At 48.6% G+C, this 21,240-nt stretch overlaps 6 protein-coding genes across 6 annotated transcripts; 4 read left to right on the top strand and 2 right to left on the bottom strand.

Moving 5' to 3' along the window:
• Window positions 1-2,332: 2,332 nt before the first annotated feature.
• Window positions 2,333-3,543, top strand: CORC01_05314 (uncharacterized protein; the record flags this gene model as incomplete). Its single annotated transcript, XM_022616957.1, has 4 exons — window positions 2,333-2,622; window positions 2,678-2,881; window positions 2,934-3,356; window positions 3,414-3,543. 4 exons carry the CDS (start codon window positions 2,333-2,335, stop codon window positions 3,541-3,543), a joined length of 1,047 nt encoding a protein of 348 aa, XP_022476422.1.
• Window positions 3,544-5,274: 1,731 nt separating this feature from the next.
• On the top strand, window positions 5,275-7,051 carry CORC01_05313 (major facilitator superfamily transporter; the record flags this gene model as incomplete). Its single annotated transcript, XM_022616956.1, has 4 exons — window positions 5,275-5,543; window positions 5,615-5,991; window positions 6,070-6,613; window positions 6,667-7,051. 4 exons carry the CDS (start codon window positions 5,275-5,277, stop codon window positions 7,049-7,051), a joined length of 1,575 nt encoding a protein of 524 aa, XP_022476421.1.
• A 1,181-nt stretch (window positions 7,052-8,232) lies between these two features.
• CORC01_05312 (uncharacterized protein) lies at window positions 8,233-10,454 on the bottom strand (the record flags this gene model as incomplete). The annotated part of the gene is made up of 6 exons (XM_022616955.1): window positions 8,233-8,417; window positions 8,491-8,734; window positions 8,796-8,899; window positions 8,985-9,255; window positions 9,304-9,615; window positions 9,672-10,454. The coding sequence occupies 6 exons, from the start codon at window positions 10,452-10,454 to the stop codon at window positions 8,233-8,235; spliced, it is 1,899 nt and encodes a 632-aa protein (XP_022476420.1).
• Window positions 10,455-16,553: 6,099 nt separating this feature from the next.
• CORC01_05311 (uncharacterized protein) lies at window positions 16,554-16,784 on the bottom strand (the record flags this gene model as incomplete). Its single annotated transcript, XM_022616954.1, has 1 exon — window positions 16,554-16,784. The coding sequence occupies one exon, from the start codon at window positions 16,782-16,784 to the stop codon at window positions 16,554-16,556; it is 231 nt and encodes a 76-aa protein (XP_022476419.1).
• Window positions 16,785-18,709: 1,925 nt separating this feature from the next.
• On the top strand, window positions 18,710-19,893 carry CORC01_05310 (uncharacterized protein; the record flags this gene model as incomplete). Its single annotated transcript, XM_022616953.1, has 4 exons — window positions 18,710-18,901; window positions 18,968-19,018; window positions 19,141-19,424; window positions 19,572-19,893. 4 exons carry the CDS (start codon window positions 18,710-18,712, stop codon window positions 19,891-19,893), a joined length of 849 nt encoding a protein of 282 aa, XP_022476418.1.
• Window positions 19,894-19,962: 69 nt separating this feature from the next.
• Window positions 19,963-20,334, top strand: CORC01_05309 (uncharacterized protein; the record flags this gene model as incomplete). Its single annotated transcript, XM_022616952.1, has 1 exon — window positions 19,963-20,334. One exon carries the CDS (start codon window positions 19,963-19,965, stop codon window positions 20,332-20,334), a length of 372 nt encoding a protein of 123 aa, XP_022476417.1.
• Window positions 20,335-21,240: the final 906 nt, after the last annotated feature.

The raw sequence follows: 21,240 nt of genomic DNA, 5'->3' as shown, positions 1-21,240 counted from the left end.
AACGTCATGACGTTTCTTAGCGAGCAGAAGGACAACGTCACAGAATGGCTCAACGATGCACGAAGGCTTACAGACGCACAGCTCTACGCATAGTTGCACGCCGCTGTATTGCTGGCCAGGTATATCCGGAAGTCTCCTCTGGCATGCACATACCAGGCTGCATTCCCCCTCGTGAGTGTTTCGACCGATTCTACTTTATCGGACAGGGCGCTGTCTCAGCATGGGCTTATGATACAGGCTGTGGTCTTGTCGTCTTTGATGCCCTGAACATTTTTGCGGAGGCTGAAGGTATCCGTATCCTCTCTCTCTCTCTCAGCACTCGGCTGCAGCGGCAGTGACATCAAACACCTCGTCAGTACCCACGAACATTTTGATCATTATGGAGGGCTCGCTGGCACCAAGAAAGCTTGTCTTTTGCCACATATGGTTCGGCTGCTACTTGGGAACCTGTCTTCGATTAATAATGGACCTATCAAGGAAATGACCAACTCGGAGGGGGATAAAATCACAGTTGGCAACTTTTTTGTCAACCTTTTTGTGACACCAGGCCATACGCCTGGTACAGCGTATACATAATTCGAGATATTTAACAAAGGTGTTGACCACACTGCAGGATTCTAGAGATGAGTCGGTACTTCGAGCAGCGCGTCAGCCAGAGAAAAGTGCAGGCAACAACTCAAATAGCACAGCATTTTCAAACATTAGTCGGGCCCAGGAATCTTCCGAGGTAGGTTCTCCGCCAATTGTCTCATTGGATGCGACCGTTGGTGGTCAACCTGGCACGCGGAAAATCGGGTACCATAGTAACATTCTTACTCCATCCTAGGCACTGAAATATTGAAGTGCATGGAACATTATCTAGAGATTGCATGTTATAATCAGGCAACTGAAAGAAGCTCTGGAAACAAATGGACTGCTCGGCCGGGGCGCTTCGTCGTTCTCGACACCCTTAGTGTTGTGGCACACACTCGACTTATCTTGCGTTCGGAGGAGCTTGTAAGCTGCAGAGGCAATAAGCGAGAAAGAATTTACGGGACACTTATGATGTTTAAAAAAAATAAGAACCACTCATCTTGTCACATTTGAGCTGTCTGTATTTAGAACTTTTGTCAAAGGCTGCACTAATCCGAGTTTGTTTCTCAAAGAAATTGTGCTTTTCGCAAGGGGAAAGTTGATTGCCACATTAGTATTCAAGGTACCAAATAAATCAAGAATTGACTAGAACCCAGGTGTCAATATTTAAATCCACATCAAATCTGAATGCCGAGACAAATGCGTTGTTATCATTACATACTGAACCTATTCTATCTTACTGTAGTCTTCCTGACCGATTCAAGGACATACGCTTCTAGCCTTTCTTCAAAGCATGGTCCCATTTTCTTTACTTCAAGAATGAGAAAACACGCCCTTCACTTGAATATAGGTCCCGCCTTGGATTTTAACCCGCGACCTGGTCGCGATATAAATGATTTGTTTCACGGAGCCCTAAGTCGTCAAAAATCCCTTCCTTTAGGTGTCAATAGATTTCAGGAAGGCATTATAGTAGCTTGAGGATGTAGATCAAAATACAATTTTAACTCCATGACAAAGTAGAGCGTCATGAAATAATCAAGCCATCGAGTTGACACCACCAGCTCGCCCTCGTAATCCACATGATACAGTCTGGTCCTTGAAGACATTCGAAACCTTAGTCCTGAGGCGAAAGGCTGGAGCGCATATTCAAATATGCCCGGAATATTTCGATGAAGCAGGCGGGACCGAAAAAAGATGATGAAAGGTATGATCTCCTTCACTTATTCTGAAAAGACTAGCGTAGATACAAAGGTGTTGGCTTTTATATACCTCTATTCAATGCTCTACTATGATTGGAGGGACCCGCTATACGCCAGTCTTTCCTGTCACGTAAATGAAGATTGTCATTCGGATAATGTCACAAGGGTGTCTATGGCGTTAATTGCTGCCCGCAATTGAGGGCGTCGTCTTTGCGACAGATAATCATGTGAAAGTGCTATATATGAGATTGGCATCGCCATTCGTCCCGAACCGAGCCGAACCGAAGACCCGGCCCGGCGGAGGCCATTCCCCGAGTGCCTTGCTGAGCCGGCTCTTGGTGTGCGGGGCCGGATTCTCGGCTATAGAGTCCATCTCCGAAATACTGTCATCTGCCTTTCAGATGCCTACCCCAGAAGATGCTATATAAATGGTATTTTTCGCTTCCACCAGTTGGAACCATAAGGCTTCAATTACGAGCAGTCTTATAATCTGTGCTGAACTCTCAGAGCTCCAACAACATCACGTTCCAATAACACACTTCAGGCTATATATCATCAAAATGGCCACCCAGACGCAAACCGTCGACCCAGTGGAGGTTAAAAGGACCTTTGCCACACAGTTTGAAAGCAAAGACCTCGTCACATTCGACGCCAACAAGCACTACGGAGATTGGCGTGATGAATTTCACCAAAATGGCTGCGTCGTAATCAAGAATGTGATCAGCAAGGAACGTGCCCAATACTATTGCGATAAGCAAATCGAATGGTTGAAGAAATTTGATCTTGGCTTCGACGAAAAGAATTCTGCTACGTGGACGGCTGAACACCTTCCAGTCAGCTTCAAGGGAGGGTAAGTGATCAACTAGATTCCCACAACAAGGTTCATCAAGGCTAACAGACTAAAGCATGTACTCTGCGTACGGTGCATCTCACGAAAAGATGGCATGGGAGGCTCGTATGGAGCCAAACATTATAGAAGTGTTCGAAAAGCTCTGGGAGACTAATGAGCTTATCACGTCGTTCGACGGCATGAACATTTCTCTGCCGAATCGCAAGGATATCACTTGGAGCCCATGGCCGCACTGCGACCAGAATCCCGAAAGAAAGGGGTATGTCACAACACTATCCAGTAATTCAGAGCCAAATTCTCATCCCTGTTAGAATGCAAGCCGTTCAGGGCCTCCTGAACTACGCGCCCAATGGCCCGAAAGATGGTGGACTCATGCTAATGCGGGGTTCCGCCAACCTTTTCGACGAGTTTTTCGCCCATAAGCGCGAGTCCGCCGACCACGAAGACGCCCCTCCCCCAGAGATTAAGTTTATGGATCTTTTCCTGTTCACCGAGAAGGATGTCAAATGGTTTGAAAGTAAAGGGTGCCAGCTGTTCAAGGTAAACATGGAACCCGGTGATTTTGTGTTGTGGGATTCACGGACTATGCACTACGCCCGATTCCCTGAGGGAGAACAAATTAGACATGTGCAGTACATTTGTATGACGCCACGCAAATTTGCGACTGATGAAGCGTTGGAGGCGAAGAAGTTTTGTTTCGAGAATTGGTTCGGCACGACACACTGGCCTCACTGGTAAGTCTCGAATTTTCAACTCGCATTCCAGAAAGTCCACGTGCTAATAAGAAGCAGCAACATCCGCCCTTCGCAAGACCCCCCCAAGAGGAACGGTGAAGTCTGTCCCAAGCACCGTACAGAACCATTCGAGAAGCCGGAGATTACAAACAAGCTACTACAATTGGCTGGAATCAAGGATTATTAGGAATGTCAAGAAATAAATTGGAAGCAGTAGTGTAGGGCTCCGTCAGTTTATGATACTGTCACGTCTCGGCAGAGTTTACTCTTTCCGTCGATTGCCAAAGTCACAGATCCGCATGAGACGGCGACGGAATCGATCTGCATTGCGGTAATAGTAACCTCGTAAAGAATTTGCTAATTGATGATGTCAGGATTGAAATTTTCATAATTCATTAGATCACAATGTTGAATATCGATAACCCGAAATAAAATTTGTCCGAGTATTAATATCGTTGAAGTGCTGCGTTGACAGGATCTCCGCCTCGCGAAGTCTGTTCCACCTGATGAGCGATAGTGAGAAACAAAGTCCTCGTGTCGAGAATCAAGACCGGCAACATAGAGAATGCAAGCGTGGGTTCACCAACACTGGCAATTCTTTAGTTCGGACGCCATGTGTGCTACTTTGTGTGCAAAGCACCACATGACACTTTTGAAGCGGCTCAAGACCAAGCTTGTCGTGGCCTATTATCTACCGAAAGCCAAAATGCTGAAGCTTTCATGCATCATAGATTGCATGCACAGATTGGGATCTGAAGAGTTCTAGACACTCTATGAACCTTCGGCCAAGAACTCCCACCTCGGAAGAACCATTCCTCTGAGCAGAAGTGTCAGCAACAGTAACCCGTATGTAAAGATCAGGGGCCAGAATACCACCACCGGAAAAATCCATACTCTAGTTTTTGCTGGATTCAAGAATACATTCGCCCAAGCTCAGGGTGACAAAAGAAGCAGCATCGGTCGGGGGCCATCTGAGAAATATCCACATCTGCCCAGAACAGGGTGGCCAGCACGATCGATGCGATGAGAAAGATCAAAACTTGGGCAGCTGGGCTTGGCGCCGTCTTAGGTCTTAGGGACAGCCCCACCACACGGAAGAATATGGGAATTTACATCCACCAGTCAAGACTCGAATTTCGTTAGTTGAGTGCATAACTCGGGGTCAAAACGCGTAGAGCTCCCCCGCAAACCCGCAGAGAGACCACATCTACAGACCCCAGCCGCGAGTACCCCACGGGCAATAAGCCGGAGAAGTGACATAGCGGTGGGAACCCCGCGATATGATAGCGGCCAATTTTCAACCTCGTTATAGCACGAGCGCAAAGGCTATTAACAGGTATGTTTGATTGCACACCTCTGTAAATTCGTGTGAATCATTTTGAGATTTGGGAATCATATCAGTCTTCTTTTCAATCGTCAGGAACTCTCCGGTACCTCACCTAGACTCAGTAGCCAAATTTTGGATGACAACGCTCATGTGCGAGCCTCTAGGCTGTTAACTCAAGGAATTGCATTGATAGTAGGGATGAGGCCGGGATACCAGCCGCAATATTACACGCGCTGCGTGCACGCCTCCTGATACGACTACCAGAGAGTCGATGCCAATTCCTGACTGGATCTAGGCACGTAGAATGTGCGGAGGGTGCGCTAAGGCTTGCCTAGCTCGCTCAACGAACGCCACGACGATCTATGCCGGGAGTTAGCCGAAACCGCAGAGTCGGTGTCGAGGATCACCAGAAGGGCACCCGAAGCGCTCGTTATCAGGACGTCAAGTACTTAAGAAAACAACATCCGCACGCTCAGATTTCCAAGTAGGTATCCCATCTTTACGGAGCGGCCAGTCATCCCGGAAGATTCATGCACCTACAGAGTTGTTTCGGTAGAGAAAGCAAGGCGAGCCCGCAGCCGGCTATTAAGAATGGCCAGCACAACCCCTGACGTCGCGGATGTCAAGTCACGCAAGAGCGATGTCGAAAATCTCGAGGAAGATCTTCAGAAACCTCATTTTGAGAATCAAGGCGTTCAGCAGGAGTTCCCAGAGATCTACCTCGAGGCTTTGGCACGATACCCAAACGACGAGTCCATTGACCAGGCCGAGGAAAGCCGTCTTTTACGCAAGCTAGACATGAGAATCTTGCCCCTTCTAGGAATCTGCTATTTTTTCTACTACGTTGACAAGACCACACTGTACGGCCCTTTTTCTCTCACATGCACTCATCCTTCCGGCTATTTGAATCTTTTGGCTAATCACACCATAGATCCTACGCTGCCATCTTCGGCTTGAAGGATGGCCTCAACCTGAAAGGTGAAGAATACTCTTGGCTTTCTAGCTGCTTCTATTTTGGTTGGCTCATCTGGGCTATCCCATCCAACCTAATCATGCAGCGCTGCCGGCCAGCATGGTACCTTTCTTTCAACATTTTCATGTGGGGAGCCCTCCTCATGGCACAGGCCGCGGCCAGGAATTTTGGTGGCCTTCTCTCTCTCCGCGTCCTGTCTGGCGCTTTCGAGGCAATTGCGGATCCCGCTTTTATGTTGATCACATCGATGTACTACACACGTTCCGAGCAGCCCTCTCGTATCTCGGCATGGTATGCTTGGAACGGCATCGGAGTCGGTGGAGGTGGTCTTATTGGTAAGTTCAAGTCATTCTTTCACCATGGGTCTCACCATACCTTCCTTGAAAACCGTCTTCTAATAATCTCCTGCACAGGCTACGGTATTGGGCACATCAAAGGAGCTCTCGAATCATGGCGCTACGAATTCCTCCTCGTCGGCGCTTTTTGCTCCTTCTGGGCCATCATTCTCGCTCTTTGCCTCCCCAACTCTCCGCGAACCATTTGGGGTTTCAGCCACGAAGAAAAGCTCATCGTGATCGCCCGCATGCGTCGCAACCAGACGGGCATTGAGCAACGTCGGATCAACTGGGGCCAAATCAAGGAGGCATACATGGACTATAAGACTTGGCTTTTCACCTTGCTAGGCTTTGTCTCCAACGTCCCCAACGGGGGCATTTCCAACTTTTCCACCCTTGTCATCAAGGGTCTTGGTTTCGGGACATTAGAGACGGCGCTGCTTGGCATCCCACAGGGTGCTCTTGTCGTCATCTGGATTGGTCTTGGTGCCTTGGCGAACAGATATATGCCAGCCAACAGTCGCACACTCGTATGTGCCATGTTCATGTTTCCGACGATTGGTGGTGCCCTGGGATTCCTTCTTGCTCCCGCCAATGCCTACATCGGTCGTCTGATATGCTTGTAAGCTCAATAATCACAACTACTCTCCTAGGGTGTATGTTAACTTCTATAAGCTACCTCACCGGTTCATACCAAGCATCCTTTGTCATCTCCCTGTCGCTTATAACCTCCAACACTGGTGGTCAGTCAAAGAAGATGATTGTCTCTGGCATGATTTGGTTCGGCGCTTGCATCGGCAATATCGCGAGTCCCTTCTTCTACAAGACGAACCAGGCTCCCTCGTACCATCTTGGCATTGGTTCACTCCTGGTTGCCAACTGCATTGAGCTTGCCCTCTTTTTTGTCCTTCGATATGCTTTCATCTGGGAGAACACGCGCAAGGAGAAGCAAAGAGAAGCGATACGCGCAACTGGCAACTATGCTGCGGAGGAGCTCAACGCCACAGCTTTTACAGACATGACTGACAAGGAGAACCCCAACTTTGTTTATGTATACTAGTTGGTTGTTATATTTGTATGAGAGAGGATTGGTGGTAAGTGATGGTAACTCGGGAACACAGGGCCATCCTTGGAGGAAATGTAATTCCGCGTCACGTCGATTAAACCAACGGCGGCAGTTTTCGAATGTTTACGGATGCAAATAATGTTGGAAATGTATCTGCTCAGAGGCTCGATTGCAAATTACAAAGAGTCCAAAAAGTGACTTCAAATTAAAAATTAGGAATAAAATTCCCCGAAACGCTTAAGATTAGAAAGATTAAGCCAAAACTCGACATTGATGCCTTTCACAAACACCGTCTAAACTTCTTTGTCCATTATCGAGTTGCCATTGGTGAGCAGCCTTTGAGACCCAATTTTGGGCGGAAACCGTTGTCCATAGCCGTAACGTTTGCTACCATGTGATCAAGAGACGTTACATGGGTTTGATACAGCCCTCGCTATTTGATGAATGATGAGAGATAATAAGCGAAGCACGGGTTTTTTGCATATTTCGGATATGTAAAGCTAATGCCTGAAATAGCCCAAGACGGATGTTCCTTAGCTAACCACGTGATTCGTAGATGCCCACGTTGGACGACACGACGTAGTCTAGGTCTGACAACCAATCGACTACACCATCAGCATTTATAGGGTTAACGACGAAACCCAAATGCCCAATAAGGTTGGCGTATGGCGCTGCTATAGAAAGCAGGTTGTGCAAGATGGAAGGACATGACAAGGTCTGTGGTATCCGTATAGCCTAATATGAGAGATATTGCAACGAGTCTTGAAGGACCAGGCAATACCTTTGACAAGTACGTCTTCTCAAATCTCTGTCTTTTCATCTTCTCATACAGAATGGCGTCGATGAGCCATAGTGGTTGGGGGTCTAGTTCTCACAGCACCAGATTGCACGTTCAAGGCCAAGGGTTTCAACTGGCTACTTCGTCTCGCTCCAGGACTTTGCTGAAACCTCGAGAAGCTTCACTCCAAGTAGACTTCGGCGGTGGGGAATGCTGTGCGGATGCCGAGAATGAGGATGCAACCGACGTTGGAGCAGCACTCCATGTCGACGTCATTACTTCTGGAGCGGAAGTGCTAGTGGGAGCTGCAGAGCCAACAGAGACGTTACTTGACAAGCGCCAATGCCGCCCAGAGGGCTGCTCGGCGGCTTCTGACCGCAGAAGATCCAGGGGCAGATCATGACAACCCGCGAGGATCAATGCCGTTCCAGACGACGGCGGGACCGCCTTTCACTCTCGGGTACGCAAAGGCCTTCAACATCTTCTTGACATTTTTGGCGACCGATCCCGGAACCTGAAGACGAGCCTTGTGCTTGTCTTGAGATAGCCAGACCGCAATCACACCAGCGACTGCCGGCGCAGCTGGTCAGTGAAGAAAGTCAGTTTTCAGTTGCTTTGATGTAATAGCTTTTAGGTTGAGACTTTGGATTCTTACCATAGGAAGTTCCGGACAGATACCGTGTACCGGGGGATGTGCCCGATGCACACTGCACCCAACCAGGGGCAGAGACTGTCAACTCATTTCGGGTGCCTTGAGAAAAAGATGCACGAGAGCCATCATTCTTAGTCGCGCCAACGACGATGATATCGGTGGTAGGTCCAAAGAGAGCAGGGTAATGCGTCAAATGATCGGTACCGACGGGAGCAGGGAACGCCTTCTCATAATCGATACCAAAAATCTGCGCAGCATGATTAGCGAAAACAAAATCTAAAAAGCTTCACAAATTAAGGAGTCCTCACAGCAGAATTACCGGAGGCCGTAACGATAACAATGTCTTCCGCCATGAGGGCGACAAGGAGCAGTCTGTATGCGGTATTAGTACTGGAATACTTGTCGGGCAAGCCTGTTATAGTGTGTCAGCATAATCTCAATGCCAGAGAATGACCAGGCTAATTTGAACTGCGTATGATGCTCGCGGTTGGACTTACGCCATAATAGCGATATGTTGATGACAGCTTTGCCCCCAAGCTTTTTCTGGAAAACATCGTTACTGATCTCGATCAAAGCGGTGAAAAGAGCAGATATCGCAAGGGTGTCCGGCATCTTGACTGAGACCAAGTTGGCATCCTTCGCAGTGCCATATGCTGGCCCGGCTGCTTTTGACGCCACACACGAGCCATGGCCTACGAAAGGTGACTCGTCGTTCGTCGCGCCGGGAGCGTACATGAAACCCTTGGTTCCAGTCATGCCCTTCCATTCCTACTATGTGTTAGTAGCCAGTCTTGAGCTACGACCTGTCTACTGAACATTCCATGCACATGAGGAGTTCTGGACGTTGACGCCATTGTCAATGACATAAATTGTGACACCCTTCCCTGCCTCTGAGGCGTATCCAAACCCAGGTAAGTTGGCAATGCTTGCTCCAGATGGCTGCGAGATTACTTTGAGCTCATCCACAGCATTATATTGCAGGGAGATGGCAGCCGGGTTTGACAAACTTCTTCTCGGCGAACCGGGGAGACCAGCGGCTGTTTCTTCACGCGATGCTGTGTAGGGCGGTGTAAAAGATGAAGGAGGCTGTTCCTCTTCCAGCCTCTCATCGGGAGTCACCCCGGCAACCTATGAGTTTCTTAAGTATTTTGGTGGCTCATACTAAAGACCAGGGCTCGACTTACAGCGGCACGCTTTGAAATGGCCTCGGCCTGCTCAGAGGTAATATTCGCTTTGAAGATGGCCACCATACCAGTTCGGTCGCTGGTGGCTTCTTCTAGAGATCTTGGAGCTGCATTACTTGAGAGAGTGCTGTTGAGCTCCTGTATCTCTGCCTTTGTGGAGTTTTGCGAAGTAAGAATGATGTACGGGATGTGCACTGCCGTAGATGACGGCGTGGACGACGATGTGGCGGAAGTTGAAGTGGGAACCGCAGACTTAGAGCTGGGAACTGACGGTTCAGATGAAGGAGGCATTGATTCAGTTGGATTTGAGGTCTGCTGATTTTGTGTTGGGGCTGGATTCGAGAGGTTCTCAATCTCTGGAGTATCACCCTTTGCTCCAGTGCCGATGATTAACACAACGGCTCCAGGAGCCAGGGTGTGGGTCACACCGGCGACTACAAGGGAACCACTGCCGACACCAGCCAGGTAGGTTTCGCCGATGACTGCTACGACGACTTCTCCTCCTGAGATTGTCTGTATTTTCGGCGCCGAGTTGGAGCTTCCGATGGTTGTCCATGTCGATGATACACGGGAGGATGTTCTGGGGTCCAGAGTGATCAGGGTCTGTGTGGATGAGGCCGCGTTGCTTGCTGGTTTGGTCGTGTTTGAGACAGAAGCTTGTCTTGTCATGGAATGACCCTTACTATGCATCAGATCAAACTGGCTTTCCTGGTGCTGGAGGGACACGGCCCCGCTGCTGAAGAAGAGTAAAGCAAGCCCGTACAACAGGCCGTTAGGGTGCATACTGGCAAAAACCCGGAAGTGAATAATTGTGCCTCTGAGGCGAATTGAAAGAGTAAACAAATGTCAGAAGATGGTGACCCATAGGAAATATAAGTGATGTCCAGCAGACTATACCTAGGTACTAGGTGACGCAGAATTGGTCGCAACAATTTAATGCATCCCCACTGGGAACTTTTATTAAGTTGGAACCGTCAGCTTCAGCGGTATGCTAATCTCCATTGGAAACTCATAGCTTTGCTTTAAAAATAAATATTAGGGGAGTAGCAAGTGAGGAACGGGTGCCGCGCTACTCATACTCAAAAAAATATACTTTATCCATAGACATTATAATTTCAACGGGGATAATACTGTTTTCTGGGACATTTTAGCGTGTCTAGATTTCCTTTTAGTACGGGCAGGCGTGTAAAGTGGAGCAAGGACAATGGCCCGACTGTTTTCAATAAATCTTTCTACTATACTCTTTACAAGCTCTTTGTCTCTATTCGTCGTGACGCCTTTGCTAGGGGTGCGAAATATGCTGGCACATCGATAATGTTAAAATGGTCCCCATCCAGGCCATATTTCTGAATCTTCAACACGTCATTCGACAAGGTGTTTTCACCAGCTGTATTTAAAGCAATGTTAAGTTTTACCTGACTATCGACCTAATAAAATAGTCAGTATTAATATTCGATAGGATATAAGTCGTTATACCACCCGAGCCAAGATATCTTTAGACTAACAGTGCAGCTATACAATTATTAATAACTACCTGGTATATAACCGTAACTTCTCTTTATAAGCAAGCGCAGTACTTAGCTTGGGGATAACTTGATGTCGATACGCCGGCAATAATCGCAACGATAGGTGATTCAAGTCGTATAGCGGGCACAAAGCTCCGGACTATAAGGAAAGGGGCTTCCACAAAAGCTTTCCAATAAAGGAAACTTGCACGAGCCTTGGCACCCTCTCGCTACGAGCTGTGGCAAAGGTAGGCTTAGGTAGGGACCGATGTTGTGCTTGCGAAATTGATTAATATTTTGCAGCCAATAAAGGCTACTTAACTTGGGAGGAAGATGAACACTATGTTTGTGAGACATCTTAGTGCAAGGAGGATAAATAAATAATCGGAATATAACAGAACGTAAATTTAGAAGCAAGCCTTGACGTGGATTGCAGGCCGCAAACTATATTACGTCTTATAAACTAGCTAAATTTCTTTAATCAAAGGGCCAAGTATATCATTTTACACATTTATGAATCTAGTGGTTTCGCAGTGTACCTACATACCCAAGAGTCCGGACTACTGCCCGCGCCGATCCCGACTATAGCCGCTATACCATTATGGCTCTCTGTATTATTTTAAAAATAGCTTCGCTGCTAACAAGGTTGATAACCTCTCTATGTAAATCTCATAGAGATGGCTTCATAAGGCCTTCAGCCACGTAAAAGCTTGTCTTAACCATGCATACGTGACTATTCTTCACACCGTTGGCAATTTCTTTCAACCCTGAAGATGGTCAATAGTCTAAACAATCCTCGAAAGCCTGGAGTTACGGTCTGGAGTCGAATATAAGAACTCAAGGGGCGCCGCCCTCAAAACCCATTCTTCATCACCGTCTTTGCAATGGCTGTGTGGAAGCTCAAAAGATCCGAAGGCATCTTATTAGAAGCACTTCGTGTAGCGAATAGGAGGACCAACCTCAATCCTTCTGTGTTTATTCTGAGGAGTGGAACCACCCAAGATTCCTCAGAACATCGCGACAGAAGGAGTCAGATGACTCGGGATTTCCTCTCCACTCCAATGATACCGGAAGGCTTCGTTCCTTCACTTGGCCACGGAAGTGCCCCTTATAAGTGATAATCTTGTGAGAAATCCTTAACACAGTATGCGTCCACGGCGAAGAGAATCGATGCAGCGGCTGCGAGGAATCTGATACTTGAGAAGATGAAGCGTCTGAGGGGGTTCTCTTTTTGTTATTTTCTCTGGGGAAAATGAGACTTTTCGTGGCCTTGCGCTTTTTCTGAGATTTCCGCAGACTCCATATAGGGTAACGTTTAATCCGACTAACTTTTGACGTCAACGTCACTCCGAAAGGTAGCTGAACCTCGAAGCCAGCCAACCCTTAAAGCCAGCACTCGGTCGTCAGGGCCGAACTTTTGCCCATTTGTTACACCACCAACAACCCTTCCGGCCATTTCCTCAGCGGCTACTGGCTTGGAGGTCAGTTCGTGATTCCAAGACAGTCAAGCAGTCACACTAGAGGGGATATGGCGTGGATGTTAGGCCTTCAATGTTGGTAGGCACATCACCTTTATTAAATAGCGCCTACGATGCACACGCCACGTTGAGTTCCTTATAAGACTGATAACCTTATTACTCAACCCTCGGGTCCCTTTCAACACTACCGAATCTATCAAAAGCAGAGGTACGCCCAGCAGCGCACATGGCGCACAGGACGGTTACTCTGCGGTAAAGCCGCTTTCAGGGTGCTCCAGAGGAGAGCGCGCTTTTCGGCCTGCAGCGAAAGAAATATCGTGCCGCAACCTAGGAGCTCTGCCATTTGTTGTCAACGCTTAAAGATATGGTGCGATCGGCATGACTGCAGGTCCCTTCTTTGGAGGCGAGTGCCGCTCATTGGTTGTACATTGAAATTAAGTTGTATTTGTTGTCCTGGAAAGTAGCCCGCAGACTAGGGACGCAGACAGCTGCATTAATTGGAACGTGGACTTGCGGCAGACTACCGTACAAGTGGAGGGCTAGGCTCCACAAGATAGATCGTAATGCTTTGTCGTCGCGAATCCTATAGCACCGGACCAGCTGCTGCTCGATGCCGAGCGCTGCGGGAAGAACGCCTCTACTTCCGAAAACCCTAGTGTCGACTCGTTTAAGCAGTTCGTCGGCGAATTGATAGTTGTGCCACGTAGTGCACAAGTCAAGATATAACGAAAGCGGTCCGCCGTAACCACGTATTGCTGCAACATTGAGACCTAATGAAGATGACATGCTTCTCCAACTTGCAGACAGAATGGTTCGTCCTTGACTAGCCAAGGCCTTACTACCAGGCAAGAAGGCTAGAACAGGGCGGTACCCCTAAGAGGAGTGGCCGCGAAGAAATGGTTCTAGGGACGATGTTTAGCGGATACCGCCACATTGCTTAAGCTGCGTCAAATGAGGTGAATCTTGGCATATCACAGAAAGTGGCTGAGCCCAGCGTCTTGCCAATGATGGAAGCAGCTTTTCTATTCGTGAAGGCATAGGCAATGGGGCATCCAAATGAATAAGCACCAGACATACTTGACGCCTGGGATAATTATCATGTATCGCTCCGCGCCGTAATTAATAACCCTCGGCATTAGGAGCGAACACTAGAAGGCACCGTAAGTATTCTGGAAACAGGAAGTATTGTCGACTGAAGTGTCTTGTAGAGGTGACTGCAGTGAAACGCGCTATGGGCCATTTCACAGTCTGCCGGATGGCAAGATACAGTCTCGGCTTGTCCAAAATCAAGCTTTCCGCAAACATCAGGAAGGTAGTTGTCTCTAGAATTATCCTTGATGTTTCAATCTACGACCTGCTTGGCCTCTAGTTTCATGCCATCCACCGCCACAGGCGTCAGCCGCATCCTTGGCGGGCAGGCTCGTGAGAGAGTCCTATCACCAGATTTAGCCCACGACATATTAGCCATTGCCAAGTGCAAGATGTTAGCAGAGAGAAATAAAATTTCGTTTCCCTCAAATGCCCTTCAGCGTAATCGAAAATTGCGTGCGCTTTACCAGATTCATTCACTTGCCTCGCCAAGTAGTAAGCTCGAGCTGTGGTGTGGAAGACGCAAGTCCCAGCTGAAGATTTCTCCAGAACCGCATCAAAATATGAACGTATCCACCTGCCGTCATCCGGGGCTCGGAGTCATCGAGCCGCTGCTTAGTTTCATCCTAGTCCATGCCGTTTCGGTGATTGACAGACGAGGCCATCACTTATGTAGAAAGCAAGGACTGGTGTAACTATTAGGCCATCGGGGGGTCACCCTAAAGCCTGGAAGTTTTCGCATTGCTCGGCATACAGCAGGAATCGTTGATGGACAGGCGTAACTCCTTACCGGCTGTGGTATCCGACAGTGAAGGGCTTCAAGTTGACAATCGCCGATGAGTGCGGAGTCCATTACAATTTTACAAATGCAACCTTGGTGAGATGGCTGACATCAAGCCCCTCGCCCCAGTCTCCTACTGTGGCAAAAGAGGTGAGGTGACCGCCCTTGCCGGAGCACTTTCGACTTTTATTCGAGGCAGGTCGACCGTTCCCAGACTAGGTACTTTTGCAAGCGCCGTAGCTGACTGTTGGCCAAATCTACAATTCTACTTGGCAGCGCATGGTGGACGGATCCTCTACGATTGTCTGGATGAACTTAGTTACGTGTACGACTTTTGCCACGAGACAATGGATACAGTAGCCGGAAAGCAACGACTTCCTTCTTTGTCTGTCTAAGGCTTGTCATCAGGCAGAATTGTTGATCTCGTCCTCCGTACAGTAGGCGTTCACCGCCACGCCCCACATGGACGGTTGGCAAATGCAGGGTGCTCCTTGTACGCGCTGCGTTTGCGCTTGGCCGGCCTTTCCTTTGCGGCCCAACCTATGGATAGGTACGCCTCGCGCTCGTCACATTCGGGCCCATCTTTGCTGAGGCGAGATGCACCGAGAGGCCTAGGATACCTTGCCCAGAAGGAGTCAAAGATGCTGCACGGCTGCCATGTTCCTATGCTTCTTATATTCAGGATGATAGAATACACATTTGTTGGAAATCTCGAGGATTTCAGGACCTGGGGGCGCCTTGTTCTGGAATCGCCGAGCCTATGTAATTGATATCTGGGACTGGGCGATGACTTGTGAGGTGATTGACAAAAATACCTGGGTTGCGGGTAAAGAGCCAATGCTCTTTTACTATGTGCATGACTTTGGTGAGGATGAGGAGGTTGGAGAAGTGATTAGGGATACGAGGGGCCTGGATGATCTTTATCGAAAGAAATTCTTTATGATTCGACTTTTGAGCAGTAACGGTGGCACTTCAGTCTTTATATCCAGAGGAAACACCTAGTAATTACAAACTCCAGTACGGCTGAAGAATTGCTTCTTATTCTCCTAAGTATGAACCAAGCACCGATCCCACACTCTATCTACCAGCCATTGAATCGGATACCGTTGTGGAGATACGGATCCTGGCAGGTATTGATACCAGTCGGAACGGTCCCTTGGTGTCAGATTGTTTGTTGCCTTTACGCAGTCCCAATACTCAGGATAAAACCCGCTCAATTCCCAGTCGACTATACCAGCGACTCGAAAGGTCCCATCATCGCATCGACACACGATAATATTCGCGGGGCGAATGTCGCCATGTGAGAAGACGCACTTCGCGGGTGATATTGGCATCAGGCTGCGTAAGAAGTCCGTATATAGGGGCGACGCTGTCTCGGACCCCGCAAAGATGAAATCTTCGAACTGTTTGATGCCCATGATTGGTTCGGAACTGACGCGAATGCCTCGTCTGGCATCTTGACAACCACCCCCTTGCACGTCGCCTAGTGGTAAACTTTGCGAATAAGGGAGTGACCTTAATGTGGACAGCAGCGTCTCGAGCTCAGACTTGATAGCGCGCTTCTCAATATTGCCTAGCTGAAGCCAAACCTTCTCCAAGCTGAGGCCCGGAATGAAGTTTGTAAAGAGAAAGTAATATCTGTTGAAGCCTACCAGGCCGTGTGGTTTTGGACTCGGGAAGTTGGGTAGATGCTTTTCCAAGTAAGACAATGACCGATGTTCGGTTAGTGCAAGCCGTTCATCACTCGTGACCTTGACGACAATGTTTTCATTGAGCCGGAATACCATACTAGATGCAGCCCATGCACTTTCGTAAAGTACCTCGCTGTTGGCAAGCAAGGTCACGATACCTGCTGAGAGCTCTTTGTAAGGTTGAAGCAGGCCATCCAGTTCTACGGATAGCTCGGATAAAATGGTGGATGGCTTGGTTAGATCAAGTTTTGAGCGGATATCGTTATCAGGGAAGGATCGTTGAGTTTCGGTCGCCAAGGTCGGCAGGGCTGTTTATTGTCCAACCGCATTAGCAATGTTCAACTCGTCTGGAGACCGTTCATTTTACATTTGAAAGACTGCAAGAAGTCTGAGTACTTCAATGTAAGGAGCTGGGCAATATCGGCCTCCGGATCTTTACTGATGGCATGCTCGAGTCCGCGCAAAATCTTCCTGTTGTATCTAGCTGCCGGGGTTTGGGTCGGTTTAGTCTTCATGACGCGATTCGTTGTGGCCTGGGTGGCCGGGGCTGCGGGTTTTGCGTGACCCATCAAAGATTCGTCCACCATAATGCAGGCTCGCTGCTTTGGAGAGACAGAACCGCAACTTTTCGAAACGGAAGATGGATGGGATGGCGACAAGCTGAGCAACGTTCTTGGACGGTTGAACAAGGTTCAAGCTTTGCAGCATGCTCAACATTGGTCACGCCGCCTTGCACCCCTGCTTAGAGGTATGCCGTAAGCACCGTAATCGAGGTCTGTAAAAGCGAAGATAAGCAACATGCTCATGGTAAAAGCAGCCAACTAGGTTCCTATACTGTTTTCAACGTAGCAGTGGCAGGATAACGTTTAGAGCAGCCAATAGGATAGATCTTGCTGTGTTGCTAGGCAACCTCTTTCGCAGAAAACGTCCTTTCCAGGAACAAGATCGTACATAGAGGGCTTTCGAGGCACGAGCCACGTGCCTCGCCGATCTCACGTAACCACATCATAGTGATTTTGCGTACGTCTATCCGCCAGCGCTTTTCCGGTATCGAGTGAATAGAAAGTTTTTTTTGATTAGACTTCATGGTCTATAAGGACTCCAAGATCGCCATGGTCATAGAATTTCAAGGCCCACAATTGAAGCAATCGTGCTGTTCAATCGCCAGTACTTCTCGCCTACGTAGGAGACGTCAAGATAGCTGTATTGGCTTGGAAAAATACCATGTCTCAGGCCTCAAGGAGATACAAGCTACAAGCTAGCGGTGGCTCTGTGGGACTCTGCTGGACGAAGAAAGGCATATGTTTAGGTCTTTGGGTACCCTACAGTGCTGGCTCGACTTGTAATGAACTGCTCTTCTCTTCGAGGTCAAAATGGCTACTATCTACATTGTTGGATCTACGGATCAGTCTATCAATCCTGAAGCTGGTGTATAGGTCAGCTCTGTGGCTGTGGCTGTGAGTACACACACAATACCTCTAATGAAGAGGATGCACGACCCTACCAAGGCAGACGACAAGTCCAAGGCTTGAGATCGTCTCGTCATAGGACAGACCCTTGAAAAGGGCCAGTCGCTTGTATCAGCCAATGGCAAATTCCAACTCGTTAACCATTTTCTAGGTGAGAGTGAACGACCTATCTAGGCTACTAGCACAGGTAGTTGGAACAAGCCGACCTACAGCATGATGTTGCAAGAGAATAGCGATATGGTCGTCAAAGAGAAGAACTCCAGCTATAATGAAAGGTCCATACGTAACCTAAGCTAGTTCAACCGAGTTAACCCCGCGAAGCTGGCCCTCATCCTTCAGGACGATGCAAATTTAGTTCTCGCGGCCAACGGCAATATTGCGTAGGGAACCAACACTGCGCAAAGAAAGACTAAGGTGAGTTGACGTTTCCGATATTGGAGAGCACTTAACTAATATGAGGGATTTGAACAGGAGCAACCAGGAAACGGTAACAGGTCCTAGCTCTACACCAGTGAAGCCTTGAAAGGCGGCGACGCACTGCTTTCTCAAAACGGAAAGTTCGAGTGCTGGATAGGCGATGGCGCCCTTGCGGTGAGATGGAAAGAGCCTTGGTGCTAGCAACAGCGCAGAAATTGCGAGCTTGTCACCCGACGGTGAATTGAAGGTGAAGACCCATTTTGGTGACGACAAATGAACGCGTAGTACTGCTGCAAAGAGCGAAGTCAAGAGTTTCCTGCGCATTAAAGAAAATGGCAACCTGATAATCACATCGCGTAGCCAGCAGATCTGGGCAACGAACAGGGTGATAATTAAAGACGGCCCCTAGCCGACTCCGCGCAATGCCCCTTTCAGCCCAGATCGGTTGAAAGTGGGCGAAGCACTCAGTCTCACAGTCACTCGTGTTTCCCAAAGGTCAACACAAATTGACCAACTGAGATCATGGCAAACTCGTCCTGCACGATGCTGCGAAGAAGTCACTATAGGAGAGTGGCACTGCCAGTGGCAATATCGCCCAAGACGTGTTCATGCAAGGAGACGACAGCCTCGTCATCCAACCGACTGGACAAGAACCTTGTTGGGCCAGCAACACACCCCAAAACAATGGCGGCGGAACAGCTGAGCTCATCGTGGAGGATCGAGGTACCGCCGTGATCAAATCCAATAATGTCGTCAGATGGTGTACCAATGGAGACTTTGTCCAGGAGGACTTTTCTTCAGTGAGTTTTCTAGTTGCTCAGCTCTAGCCGCTTCATTATTGATTGACTGACACACACACGCTGCAGTACTTCGCTATCCCAGCCGGGAGTGACCGAGTTCGACCCAACCTGTCACGGGTCTGTCATGTATTAGCTTGGGGTTCGGTCTTCTGACCGAAAATTGTGCCTTTTGGCCCGCTGGCCTTACAGTAGTAAACCCAAGCACTGCTGTTCCGTCACACAACCAACACCTGCCTCAGGGTCAGGCCTTGGTATCTGGCAATAAGCAATTCTCTGCCATGATCCTAAGCGATGAGACCATGATGATCCAGTATAATCCATTGAACCTGGTGGTCTGGTCGGTGGCCAGCCCTGCCGGCAGGAAAGCCGCCAAGGTGGCTGTAGATGGTGGGCTGCGACTATCGACCTACACTGCCGATGATAGGCTGGTGTGGAAAGGCAATCGAGACGATTACTGGAACTCGAGCAACGATGATTTCGTCATGCAAGACGACGGTGTCTTGTCCTTCTGGGGTGACGATTCGTAGAGCGGTAACGTGTAGAACAGTAATGTCTCGGTAAGTTCACTCATCGTTCCTCAGATGTATGGTCGCAGTATGCTGAATGCAATCAGTTTCCGGCCTTGTGTTGGATCCACCACGTCTCTTGACACAGGACAATACCTTATTAGTGGACAAAGCTTGATCACGGGTAGTGCTCGCCTCACTATCGAAAGCAATGGCATGTTGACATTCGGCACTGATGGCGGATCCACCAAGAAGTATCTGTATCTCATTGACGACAGCGGAAAATGCATCACAAATTGTTCTCTGGCCACTTTAAGCGGAGACGGTTGCCTGGAGCTCCTCGACATCAAGTTCCAGTCACTCTGGAAGAATCCTAAGCAAGAGGTGGAAGACTTCTCGCGGGCCGAGTACCGATCTCGAACTCAGCGAGTTGACCCGGCTTTCCGGATTTGCGACGGTGGCGTTTTCGAGTGCAATGAGGAATAGAAGCGAGCTAATTGGCAATCCAAGTTTGTTTTGAGGGGAGACAGCACCTCGCCCCCGGACAATCTCAATATGCTTCTCCCCAGAGCGATCATGTCGTCCGGTGCCACACTGACGTCTTTCAACGGATTCTGGACTCTGGTGTACCAAGACGATGACATCTTAGTCTTAACTAGCAATTACTCCAACAAAGACCGATACGGCAACAAAGTGCTCTGGGCATCTAACACGATGAACTATCAGGTCGGGAAAGTGACAATGTTCGCTCACGGTAACATGGTCATCTCCGATGCCACCGGTGATTTGCAATGGCACACCGCCACCGCCAACAAAGGTACTGGCGCGACTTTGTCCTTGCAGAATGATGGCAACTTGGTCATCTATATCGATGGGGGTAAGTCGGTCTGGGCCACCAAGGCCGAGCGGGGCAGCCGAAGTCGCTAGTAGAGCGGTGGTTGACCATCTCATGTGCTTATTAATTTGGAAATGAGCGAGAATTGGATAAGGGAGGTTCGACTTCAAACGACTAGTGGAACAATGATCAGTTTTAGGTTCCCATTGCCGTCTCATCTCTGTAGGAGAAAAACGCCTGCACAACACCCATCATTATCTTATTAACTATTAGTGGACTACACTACATAGCGGTACGGGGTTGAGCTAACTAGATATTGCCCCACGAAGATCGATACCTGAATATTCTAGTTAAGTAGAATTAGAGAAACTTAGGGGCATTTGATATTCCTAAGTACTGTAGTCCACTAAAAGTTAACCGGATATTCATGTCCACGATTACTTCTCGTTTATGTTGATATTCATTGTTATGCTCACCACGGGGGAGTTTAGCGGGAAAAGCTGTCCGCATCCCGCTGCTAAACAAGACGCAGCCACTGAAAGACCTAGTGAGCCGACTTCGTCATGCTTGAAGGCTTCCGGACTTCAAGTGCGTGAGCAAAGAAATCACCCGTTCGACTTAAAATTATGCAAGTCGTGATTCAATTAAACTCTATGCTGGTATACCCTTCAACGCCTCTTAACGTTGACGACTGTAAACTTCAAGCACAGGTTAGCAAAGTTTGGGTTCCGAGTCAGCTTGAAGGCCCCGTTCGATCCCCATATGACCACTTCCGTGATGTCCTTCAACCCAAGCACCTCCTTATGCTGAATAAGCATCCAGGATGTTGAGGCACCGTGAGCACTTCCGAGAATAGCAAGACCCCACTCGCTATCCATCTTAAATGTAATTCGTTGCTCCCAGGTAGGGACCTTCGCATATCCTGCCCTGCGTAATGCCTCCATCACAATTTGAAAAGTTTTGTCATAGATCACGTCCGAGAGAAAAACGGCCTTGAG

This window comes from Colletotrichum orchidophilum, assembly GCF_001831195.1.
Source record: "Colletotrichum orchidophilum strain IMI 309357 chromosome Unknown Scaffold_37.1, whole genome shotgun sequence".
Lineage (NCBI taxonomy): Eukaryota > Fungi > Ascomycota > Sordariomycetes > Glomerellales > Glomerellaceae > Colletotrichum > Colletotrichum orchidophilum.
The sequence above is the reverse complement of the archived record's forward strand: the minus strand, read 5'-3'. Positions and strand labels throughout refer to the sequence as shown.